The following is a 12,476-nucleotide window of genomic DNA, read 5'->3' on the forward strand; positions in this document are numbered from 1 at the left end:
ATAATGGCATACGCCTGTAATCCCAGCTACTAGGGAAGCTGAGGGAGGAGAATCACTCGGACGTGGGAGGCGGAGGTTTCGGTGAGCTGAGATGGTGCCATTGCACTCCAGCCTGGGCAAAAAGAGCGAAACTCTGTCTCCAAAAAAAAAAAAAAGAGACTATAATTTGAAAGCAGAGAACTGGGTGCTAACTGTGAATGAATCATGGCAAGTTGGTATAATCAAGAGAGATCTTCCTTACCAGCAAGTTTTTGAGCAAAAAAAATAATGTTGTCATATAAGTTCCTTTGATGTTATGCTTATTTGTAATATATCTGTTTTACATTTTCTAATAAATGTTTATAGATCTTTACCTGCTACCTTTCCCAGTTCATTCTTCAGTTTTCAATAAGTTTATGTTGCCTTTTTTCTTAATACAATTTATTGAAAGTTTAAATTCTTAAAATTATAAAGCATTTAGGAATTTTACTTAACTATTAAAATGATTTTATTCCCTATTTTTAAAGCAAAGACAAGCTGAATTAGAAGCTGCTCGGTTAGCTAAGGAGAAAGAAGATGAAGAAGTTAGACAGCAAGCATTGTTGGCAAAGAAGGAAAAAGATATCCAGAAAAAAGCCATTAAAAAGGAAAGGCAAAAACTTCGAAACTCATGCAAGGTATGTCAGACTGAACAAACACTAGGCACAAGCAAATCAAGTTGCTGATTAAGCCAAAAAAAAAAAATATATATATATATATATACACATATATATATTTTAAGATGGAGTCTTGCTCTGTTGCCCAGTCTGGCGTGCTGTGCACAGTGGCAAGATCTTGGCTCACTGCAGCCTCCGTCTCCCAGGTTCCAGCGATTCTCCCACCTCAGCCGCCCAAGTAACTGGTATTAGAGTCGTATGCCACCATGCCTGTGTTTTTAGTACAGACAGGGTTTTGCCATGTTGGCCAGGCTGATCTCATACTCCTGACCTCAAGTGATCTGCCTGCCTCGGCCTCCCAAAGTGCTGGGACTACAGGCATGAGCCACCACACTTGGCCAAAATATTTATTTACAAAAAATTTTTTTCGAGACAGAGTCTCGTGTTGCCCGGGCTGGAGTGCAGTGATGCAATCTCGGCTCACTGCACAACCTTTGCCTCCCGAGTTCAAGTGAGTCTCCTGCCTCAGCCTCCCAAGTAGCTAGGATTACAGGAGTCCACCATCATGCCTGGTAATTTTTTTTTTTTTTTTTTGAGACAGAGTTTCGTCCGATTCGCTCTTGTTACCCAGGCTGGAGTGCAATGGCACGATCTCGGCTCACTGCAACCTCCGCCTCCTGGGTTCAGGCAATTCTCCTGCCTCAGCCTTCTGAGTAGCTGGGATTACAGGCACGCGCCACCATGCCCAGCTAATTTTTTTATTAGTAGAGACGGGGTTTCACCATGTTGACCAGGATGGTCTGGATCTCTTGACCTCGTGATCCACCCGCCTCAGCCTCCCAAAGTGCTGGGATTACAGGCTTGAGCCACCGTGCCCGGCCCCGGCTAATTTTTTATATTTTTAGTAGAGATGGGGTTTCACTATGTTGGCCAGGCTGGTTTCAAACCCCTGACCTTGTGATCTGCCCACCTCGGCCTCCCAAAGTGCTGGGATTACAGTCATGAGCCACCTGTGCCTGGCCAAAAAAAATTTTGATTAAGTTTTCATTGTTGTTGAGACAGGGTCTTACTCTGTCACTCAGGCTGGAGTACAGTGGTGCCATCACAGCTCACTGCAACCTCCACCTCCCCGGTTCAAGCCATTCTGATGCCTCAGCCAGCCAAGTAGCTGGTATTACAGGCGCACACTACCACACCTAGATAATTTTTGTATTTCTAGTAGAGACAGGATTTTGTCATGTTGTCCAGGATGGTCTCAAACTCCTGGCCTCTGGTGATCCGCCCATCTCAGACTCCCATAGTGCTAGGATTATAGGCATGAGCCACTGCACCTAGCCAAGCATAAATGTAACTAAACAAGGTCAGGGGTGTGGTGGTGCACGCCTGTAATCCCAGCATTTTGGGAGGCTGAGGTGGGCAGATCACTGGTGTTCGAGACCAGCCTGGCCAACATGGTGAAACCCCATCTTTACTAAAAATACAAAAATTAGCCAGGCACAGTGGCATGTGCCTGTAATCCCAGCTACTTGGGAGGCTGAGGCAGGAGAATTGCTTGAACCCAGGAGACGGAAATTGCAGTGAGCCAAGATCACACCACTTCACTCTAGCCTGGACGATAGAGTGAGACCCCGTCTGGGAAAAACAGACAAATACAACTAAACATAAATGTTTTTAACCTTTTCTAAATTTCACGTGTGCATATTTCAGCTTTTCAACCCTAATAGTTTTTTTCTAAACATAATAATCTTACCATTATCAAACCAAAAAAAAGTTCCTTAATATTCTGAAACTGTGTCTATATTCAGATCAGTTATCTCAGCAGTGTCTTTTTTTTTTTTTTTTAGTGGGGGAAACGGAGTCTCGCTCTGTTGCCAGGCTGGAGTGCAGTGGCGAGATCTCCGCTCACTGCAGCCTCTACCTCCCAGGTTCAAGTGCTTCTCTGGCCTTAGCCTCCCAAGTATCTGGGACTACAGGTGCCCACCACCATGCCCAGCCAATTTTTGTATTTTTAGTAGAGACAGGGTTTCACCATATTGGCCAGTTGGTCTCAAATTCCTGACCTTGTGATCCACCCGCCTCGGCCTCCCAAAGCGTTAGGATTACAGGTGTGAGTCACTGCACCTGGCCTCAGCAGTATCTTTTTATAGTTGGCATATGCAAATTAGGACCCAAATAAGGTTAATACAAAGGCTTCGGTTATTGTGTCTCCTGGTTGTTCTTAAGATCCTCTAATTTGTAACAGGCCTCCTGTATCACTTCTCCCCACCTCACACCATTGCCACTGATTTGTTGGAGAAGCCAGATGATTTTTCTGAGAAGGCACCATAGTTTGGTTTTAGCTTGTTGCTTCCTCATGGTGCAAAATTAATTTTTATCTTAGATTTTTAGAAGTTTAAACTTGTTTTCAAGGTCCTAAAAGTTTTCATTTTAATCTAAAGAGGTATGATTTGAGGGAGTACTGGTAGTTTTCATTCAAATACAATTTTCACTAAAAAGTATTGACCAAAACCCCAGATGTTTTGAAGTATAATTTTGAGCAAGAGATATTCTTACATTTTATTTTTATTTTACTTTATTTATTTTTTTTAAAAGGAAGTAGAGACAGGGTTTCACCATGTTGGTCAGGCTGGTCTTGAACTCCTGACCTCAGGTGACCTGCCCACTTTGGCCTCCCAAAGTGCTGGGATTACAGGCGAGAGCCACCATGCCCGGCCGATATTCTTATATTTTAAGCTTGTAAAGTCAGGGCAGTACTGTTCCTTACTCTAAGCAGCACTGAATAAATAAATTGGTGAAGTTCCAAGCTGTAGTAGAGATTGCCACACACAGAATGTTGTGTACTACACCATTGTCCATTGTGTTTGAATCCAACAAGTATGTAAATGCTTAATATGTATAGAAAAATTGTTACCTTTCATGTGACTATCCAGAAGGCTGTAGACATGTATGGTCTAATATATGCCATCCTAAATCCTCAGATAATAATACAAGTGAAATTAACCTGCCCCATCAGCAGACATTGAAAGAGGCTTAATAAAACTACAACTACTGGTTGTCTCTTTAGGCATTTTAATAAGGAAAAAGAAAATCCAAATTGGAAAACATATATTTTTCTCGGATTCCACTGCATAGAAGATTGTTTTCAAAAGGGTGCAGTGTATCAAAGTGGTAAAGAGCATGGGCTCAGGGCAAGCTGCTTGGGTTTGAGGTTATTCTCTAGCTACTTCTTACTAGCTGTGGGACCCTCAGGAGGTTACCTCAACACCTTTGTGCCTCACTCTCCTCACCTCTACTATAGTTAAAATAATACCTAGTCATAGAGTTGTGAAGATTAAATGAGATAATTCACATGTAGTACTTTTGAGAACTCAATAAAAGCCTTAAAAAGGCCAATTAGGAAATAAAGCTTAAATAGCTCTTAGAGATTATGCATAAATGAGAGTAAATGTTCTGACATTGGGTAACTTTGTTTTCTTGCTCCTTTCTCACGTAATTTATTCAGAGTAAATGCTCATCAGATACTGATAGATATCTGAGGAGCATTTACTGTGTACCAAGCAGTTATAATAGATGTGGATATAATGATTGCACAGTTCTTTCAAGTAGTCTACTGATTAGTGACAAAAAGTAAACAAGCTATTCAAACACTTCAAGGTAGGTATTGGGATGAGAAGTTACCAAAAAGGTAGTCAAGGAACACGTTCTGCATCTAGTAGGATTTAGCCAGGTATAGCAGTATGTACACAGGATTAAGGGTAAGAGAGGTGGAGTATTGAGAATGCAGAGATCCAGAGAAATGAGATTTAATGAACCAGGGGCACGTGAGTAGGTAAGGAGGAGCCGGATCTTGAAGGGCTTTATATGTCTTGCTAAAGAGCTTAATCCGATCCTGAGTTGGTCAAGGTGCTGAGAAGACTAGAGGCAGAGAGACTAAAATTTAGGAGACTTTTGCCACAATTCAAGTGAGATAGTATTGTGGCTTAAACTCTTAGAGATAGTAGGGAGAAAGGCAGATGAAATGGAGAGATATTCAGGAAGTAGACTAGTCTGTTGCCTGTTGGGATTGTGTGTGTGTTGCAGGTAACAGAGGAGGAGTGAGATCTTTATATGCCTTGATGTGTTGCCTGGAATACTGGATGGATGATGGTGGTAGCATTCAGGGCGGTAGAAGACAAAGGAGGAGGAAAAGACTGGGCAAAAATGATTTCACTTTAGGGTGTTGAGCTTGTTGGGACACTCAGATGGAGATAACTGGTATGTGACTGAGTGTACAAGTTCTAGAGCAGGACTATCACAGACTTTTCCACATCTTCATAGCACTAGAAACTCTGCAGATAACACAAGATCACCCTGGGAGAGAGTATAGAGTGGGGAGAGTAGAGGCTGGGACTCTGGCAAAACACTAGTACTTAAGGTAGTGATAGAGGAAAAGAAGACTGAGAAGCAGTGACCAGGCAGGAAGGAAGAAAATTAGTAGTGCTTTTGGAAGGCTAGGGAAGAGTGAATAGTAAAAGAAGCATTGGAACCGTAGAGCCAGATTAAGGAAGCAAGAAGTGAGGAACAGGAGACGTAAATGTCAGCAGCAGCTAAAAACATGGGAATTACTTGCCAATTACTTCTTGTACGTCATGCTGTTCCACTCTGAGCATAGTCTTTAGTTAATTGAAAATTTTGCTAATACCTCCTGTTCCTTAGCATACTATATCATCTTTTTAATTTCACATTTAAAATTTCCAGTAGATTTTACAGTTCAGCACACATTGGAATGGGCAGCTAAACAAAGGAATTTTGAGTCATCATACAGAATTTCTTGATCCTGAAGTGATTCTCTAAGGAATCATTCTGACTTTTATAACATCCCTAGGTGTTCTTTTTTTTTTTTTTTTTTCTGTTTTCCTCCTCCAACTTGGTATAGAATGCCTTTTATTGCTAGGTGATTAGGGAGAGCCCTGGGAGGTACTGTGGAGGTACTGCGGGTTGAGCAGAAGGCCATTATGTATGTTCACATCAGGAATTTCTGAGAGCTCGTGCTTTGTAATTGTGTTGATGGATGTATTTTTGAGTGTCAGTAAATGTGAGATAATTTTTGTGTTTGCGCTTTCAGACCTGGAATCATTTTTCTGATAATGAGGCAGAGCGGGTTAAAATGATGGAAGAGGTAGAAAAACTTTGTGATCGGCTTGAACTGGCAAGGTATACCTATGGAACTGCTATTGAAGTCTTCATTTGAGCTTAGGATACAGTTTCATTTCTTCCTTTTTTTTTTTTTCTTTAGCTTACAGTGCTTGAATGAAACACTCACATCATGCACAAAAGAAGTGGGAAAGGCTGCCCTGGAAAAACAGGTAATAGAAGAACACATCACTGCAACCTATATTTAGCATTTAATTCTGTTTTAACCTGTTTCTTTACCTAATATATGTTACCAAGTGCAAGGTGTATCTGATTTCTCTTTGTGTCTCCCACTATGTTTCGTTTGTTTTTGAGACAGAGCCTCTGTCACCCAGGCTGGAGTGCAGTGGCATGATCTTTGTTCACTGCGACCTCCACCTCCCAGGTTCAAGCGATTCTCCTGCCTCGGCCTCCCAGGTAGCTGGGATTACAGGTGTGTGCCACCATGCCCGGCTGATTTTTGTATTTTTACTAGAGACAAGGTTTCATCGTATTGGCCAGGCTGATCTCGAACTCCTGACCTCAGGTCATCTGTCTGACTCAGCCTCCCAAAGTGCTAGGATTATAGGCATGAGCCACCACGTCCAGCCTGTATTTTGTTTATGTAGTAAGTGCTGTAGTTTATTTAAGTTGAATTTAATGTGTGTGGTTTCTACCACGCTTAGTGTTTGATTTGTGGTATCTATCACATTGATCATAGGTTTTGCAAAATCATTAGAAAAAAATAATTGTTTTGATTATTCCCTGAGTATTTTCATAGGGAATAACATTTAGAACCAAAAGAGATCTTCATTCTGTCTAGTCTATACCTTTTATCTTGCAGATAAGAAAACAGGACCAGAAATTCAATTCAGTTAAACAAGTATTAGTACCTACCATATAGCACTATGCCTAGGTTCTTTTGGAGAAATGCCTAATGCTATTTCACCACAAAGGACTTAGGCTGAGAAGAACCTTAAGGACCAAAAGATGGAGAGCCCATAGTAAATATAGGAAGGGCCATAAGTTTTAGTGGCCAGGGAAGGCTCGTGTAGAGTTTAAACCAGCCTGAAAGGAAGGACAGAGTTAAAATGAAGGTCAGAAGAACACTACAAACTATAAAATAGAAATAGAAGTATAAAGTATGGTTCAGCCTGAGCAACATGAGCAAAATCTCTACCAAAAATACAAAAATTAACTGGGCATGGTGTCATGTACCTGTAGTCCCAGCTTCTCAGGAGGCTGAGGTGAGAGGATTGCCTGAGCCTGGGAGGTCACAGCTACAGTGTGCTATGATCACATTGGTGCACTCCAGCCTGGACAACAGAGTGAGACTTTGTGTCAAAAAGCAGACCAAAAAAAAAATATATATATAGAAAGAGGTAGAAAGTTATAGGGAAAGGATTGGGAAACAAAATCGGTTAGGAAAAGTAGAACCAATTATCAGGTTTATAATACCATGATGACTAGTTTCCATTACTGCAAATCTTTGATTAACCGAAGATTCAACACCGTACTGCTAATCTGACATTTGTGGATAGGGTGCATCAGATAGATGTAACTAGTCACAAGAATCTTACTTTAAGAACGTGCACTATGCGCCGGGCTGGGCCAGGCATGGTAGCTCACGCCTGTAATCCCAACACCTTGGGAGGCTGAGGCCGGTGGATCATCTGAGGTCAGGAGTTTGAGACCAGCCTGGCCAGCATGGTGAAACCCCTTTTCTACTAAAAATAAAAAGAGCCGGGCGCGGTGGCTCAAGTCTGTAATCCCAGCACTTTGGGAGGCCGAGGCGGGTGGATCACGAGGTCAAGAGATCGAGACCATCCTGGTCAACATGGTGAAACCCCGTCTCTACTAATACAAAAAATTAGCTGGGCACGGTGGCGCGTGCCTGTAATCCCAGCTACTCAGGAGGCTGAGGCAGGAGAATTGCCTGAATCCAGGAGGCGGAGATTGCGGTGAGCCGAGATCGCGCCATTGCGCTCCAGCCTGGGAAACAAGAGCGAAACTCCGTCTCAAAAAAAAAAAAAAAAAAAAAAAAAAAAAAAAAAAAAAATAAAAAGAATTAGCTGGGTGTGGTGGTGCATGCCTGTAATCCCAGCTACTTGGAAGGCTGAGGCAGGAGAATTGCTTGAACCTGGCCTGGGCGACAGAGTGAGACTCCATCTCAAAAAGAAAAAAAGAAAAAGAACCAACCAGCACTATGAATGTGATGATGGGAATCAGAAAAAAATTTCCAAGTTAGCATTATTGGGACTTCACTGGTTCTAAGGGATTGAAGGGCAGAAATGAGCCAAAGATGCATCTGGCAGAAGCAACAAGGGCAAATAAAGGTTTTCTTTTTTTACTTGCTCATGTTTGAAGGTAGACTAGAAGGAACAATGTAAATGGGAGAACTTCAAGATAAAACAGAGGCCATATTGCTATTCCTTCACCTTTTTGTAGAGAATAAATGAGATTATCTGCAGAAAGGGTGAATATGAGTTTAAAGAGGGGTTTGAAATTTTGAAATGGTCTTGTGGATGAATAACTCAGTGACCCATAGACTTGCCAGTTAGTGTCCAAGACTAATGGAAGTCACATGACATGAGTACTGGGAAGATCGTGCAGGCTGTGGACAGTTCTTGCTTCCTCAGGCAGACCTATGCAGACTGGAAGCCAGAGCAGGAAAAGCCAGAGTGAAAAGCTGGTGCTTGTTTTTGGGTTGGCCTGGGAGGAGTATGAGGTCAGAGTGAGAATGACATTGAGAGCTGAGGACAACAAAGCCTCAGCCAAGAAGAGAGTGTAGAATAGCAATATGCTTTTAAGTCTCTGACCTATGATATTTGTGCAGATAGAAGAAATAAATGAGCAAATTAGAAAAGAGAAAGAGGAAGCTGAGGCTCGTATGCGACAAGCATCTAAGAACACAGAGAAATCAACTGGTGGAGGTGGAAATGGAAGTAAAAATTGGTCAGAAGATGATCTGCAATTACTAATTAAAGCTGTGAATCTGTTCCCTGCTGGAACAAATTCAAGGTACTGGTTTTAATGAAACTCTTCTACTCACACTGGAGCCTAGAGATGATGTAGACGAGACTCCAAATAGCAGCAGTTGTTATCACAGAAACTTGCAGAGATAAATTCTGTGCCACACTGGAAAAGTGTGAAAAGCGAGGTGCATTTTGAAGCTGTCAGGTCTTACCCATTATACCAATACACATGCATGTATACATATGACAGAATGCTTCAGTTTCTCAGGAAATTGAAGATCTGAGACAAGTCTTGACTGTTACGTTGGCTTACTCTGTCATGGCTTGTGCTAGGGACTAGGTTTTCTGTAGTTTTTCTTTTACCATCTTGCTCCTTGTTACTTCTTACCTCAAGCTAGAACTTGAGTTTAACTCAAAGAAAGCTGTAGAGATCCAGCGTCCCTAATTCTATAGATAAAACTAAGGCTGATTTCAGAATGATTGATCTCCTATTCTTAAATGTGTTAAATTGGCAGTATACACAAATAAGTGGTTTTATGTTGATTTGTACACAGAATCCACAAGATGTATGGACTTAAAACCAAGATTATATAGTTGATTTAAACTTATGGAAAGCAAAAACCATAGTCCAGGCAATAGTAATTTATAGGAGCAGCATAACTAGACCACCAATTTGAGCTCATTCTGTACATATTATAACTAACCTTTCTGCAGTAAAAATCTAATGGTGTTTGTTTTCTGTTTTGTTTTTCGTTAATACTGTTAAATTATAATATTGGTTGCTCATCCTACCAGATGGGAAGTTATTGCTAATTACATGAACATACATTCTTCCTCTGGAGTCAAAAGAACTGCCAAAGATGTTATTTGCAAAGCAAAGAGTCTCCAAAAACTTGGTGAGTTTTGAGAAGTCCGTTTGTTAAACAACTATTTTTAAAATAACTTAGGCAATTTAATAAAAGATTAAATGAGATGATCTGTTAAGTGTTAAAATTTTTTTCATTTCTCAGACCCTCATCAAAAAGATGACATAAATAAAAAGGCATTTGATAAGTTTAAAAAAGAACATGGAGTGGTGCCTCAAGCAGACAACGCAATGCCGTCAGAACGATTTGAAGGTAAATTTTGCTTTTCTAGATGTAGAAGATGCTAGCCATGTATCTGTGCTGCTTGTATATACAAGACTTAGGGTCTGTGTTCAGAAAGACAGGGAAATAAAATGTTTAGCAGACTGGAAGCTGTAAGCAAACATTTCTAGGGCAAAGATTTACTTCAGCTAACCATTAAAAATGGAGAATTGCAGTTCTTCCGTTTCAGTTGCCATCAGAGAAGGGCTGTGTTTGTTTTGCTTACCAGGTTTTACAAATCAGTTAGAGGATGTTATTGGGACAGAAGAATAGTGTTTTATCAAGGATAATTTCCTGATTTTGAAAAATGCACTGTAATTATATAAGAAAATGTCCTTCTGTTTAAGGAAAAGCAGAAGTGTTTAGGAATAAAGAAGCATCATGTCTATAACTTATGGTTCAGAGCTAAGTACATCTGTACATATAAAGAATGAGCAAATATGAAAATGTTCCCATTTGGGGAATGTAGGCAGAGTATACAGGGATTCTTTCTACTCCTCTGAAATTATTTCAAAATAGAAAGTTAAAAATTGTTAGGGTTCAAAACCAGCCTGGGAAACATAGTGAGACGCTCCAAAACAAACAAAAAAAACCTGTTAGGATTTGATTACTCTAGACCAGTGCTTTTCATATTACAAATCATGACCCAGTGATGGGTCATGAAGTCAATTTAGTGGGTCTTGAATAGAAAATAACAGTGAGCATTACACCTATTATATAGGAGGGTATACTTGTGAAACTTTTGTTCATGTGTGTCCTTGTGTTGGGATGTGATAAGAAAGTTTTTTTTCTTGCTGTGACAAAAGTTTGAAAGCAGTTTGTGTGAAAAAAGTTCTTTCACTTCATACATTTGTGAGCCACCAGTCCTTTCTTAATCAGAGAGAGATGGCTTTTGATACCAATAGACTTGACTATACATGATGTATTTCATCTAAGAATCCCAGTTTTACCTGTATTCTTAATCTGGTTTATTATCCAAAAATTTCAGCTTAAAGATATGAGACTTACAGTGTTATATAGAGGAGGAAAATCATTGCTTGCAAAAATCAGGGGTGACCTGTTTGGCTGAATTAGGCATTATTTCAATTCTTTTAATAAAGGTAACAAGCAAGGTTTCAGAACACTGAGGACACTTCTAAAGGGGTTTATTTTCCTGCTCCTTTGTCTCCACAAAATACAACAGGTATTAGCACACTATTCTCAGCTCTTTCTTACGGGACTTGTTTGCATGTTGGAGGGAGACAGGCCTCTCATAGTTGTCCAGTCTGCTTTCTGTGAGGAGAGGGGACCCTGGGAAGGCAAGAGTGATTGGCAGTAGTGCTACGTGGGTATAACTCCTTTACCTACCTCTTTAATGTAAATGGGAAGGCTCCTTCCTCTTCAGTCGTACCATTAAATAACAAGCTGGCATCATTTTTTGAATAGTGATTTCTCATAGGAATTTTGCAACACTAGCTTCATTTATTTTGGTATTGTGAAGTAACTGGAGAACAGCAGGAAATACTGCCATGTCACTTCCATCTTTTTTTCCAAGAGAAGAAATAAAATCTGTGGGATTTAGGGCTTTAAACCAATACAAGGAAATTCAACAAATGACTTCCCAGAATTTAAAAGCCACCTTCAAAAAAACTTACGTACCTTCAAATGTTATACAAATTCTCTGCCTTGTTTTGAATGTGGGTTTTTTTTTCTTTAATTAGTAAAAACTTTGGTTTCTAAGGCTTAATTTTGTACTGTATCTCACAGGACATACTGGTAGTATTAGGTCTGTGTTTTCTCACTGCATGGTCTGAAATAACTAGATTTCTGGAATTCCATTAACTTAACCAAATCAGCTTTTTACCACTTACTCTTATTTTACCTACTGAAGTGGACTGTGTAATACTTATATCCTTAAGAAATATATTTGTGGGCCGGGCGCTGTGGCTCACGCCTGTAATCCCAGCACTTTGGGAGGCTGAGGCGGGTGGATCACAAGGTCAAGAGATCGAGACCATCCTGGTCAACAAGGTGAAACCCCGTCTCTACTAAAAAATACAAAAATTAGCTGGGCATGGTGGCGCACGCCTGTAGTCCCAGCTACTCGAGAGGCTGAGGCAGGAGAATTGCCTGAACCCAGGAGAGGGAGGTTGTGGTGAGCCGAGATCGCGCCATTGCACTCCAGCCTGGGTAACGAGCGAAACTCGGTCTCAAAAAAAAAAGAAAAAAGAAATATATTTGTTTCTGACACACATCTTAAGATGTTTTCTGAAATATAAAAGGGTTTAGTTGAAGAACCACAGTAGCAGTTACTGGAAGTGTTTAGCATTGGCTCCCAAGATTTTAACAGATGTGGTGAACGCCACACCACAACACAATCTAATCTCAGCTTGCCTCTTAATTTCGGTAGGTTTCCTTCAGTGTGAAACAACAGTGGTTTCCAGGGTTTCTATCTAGTAAAAGTTTAACTGTGAGGAAGCTCTTTTACCTATCCTGTAAGGAAGTAGATTTATTGGAACTCTTAAATGAGTTTTGGTTTTTTTTGAGCCCAAGAGTTCAACAGCAGTATAAATTTGAATATGGCTTTCTTTCCAGTCTGGTGAGTGTAT

At 40.5% G+C, this 12,476-nt stretch overlaps 1 protein-coding gene across 3 annotated transcripts in view; it reads left to right on the forward strand.

Annotated features, from left to right (window-relative positions):
* Positions 1–12,476, forward strand: part of DNAJC2 (DnaJ heat shock protein family (Hsp40) member C2) — a 36,778-nt gene that overhangs the window by 20,382 nt on the left and 3,920 nt on the right. For all 3 annotated transcript variants that reach the window (XM_012456465.2, XM_012456459.3, XM_064374739.1), the window contains 6 exons: positions 507–656; positions 5,740–5,828; positions 5,911–5,980; positions 8,623–8,807; positions 9,557–9,657; positions 9,772–9,879. In XM_012456465.2, coding sequence (XP_012311888.1) covers positions 507–656; positions 5,740–5,828; positions 5,911–5,980; positions 8,623–8,807; positions 9,557–9,657; positions 9,772–9,879 — 703 coding nt within the window. The remainder of the gene's footprint in view (positions 1–506; positions 657–5,739; positions 5,829–5,910; positions 5,981–8,622; positions 8,808–9,556; positions 9,658–9,771; positions 9,880–12,476) is intronic.

The sequence above is a fragment of the Aotus nancymaae genome, unplaced genomic scaffold (assembly GCF_030222135.1).
Source record: "Aotus nancymaae isolate 86718 unplaced genomic scaffold, 86718_ANA_hifiasm-v0.15.2.pri h1tg000002l, whole genome shotgun sequence".
NCBI lineage: Eukaryota > Metazoa > Chordata > Mammalia > Primates > Aotidae > Aotus > Aotus nancymaae.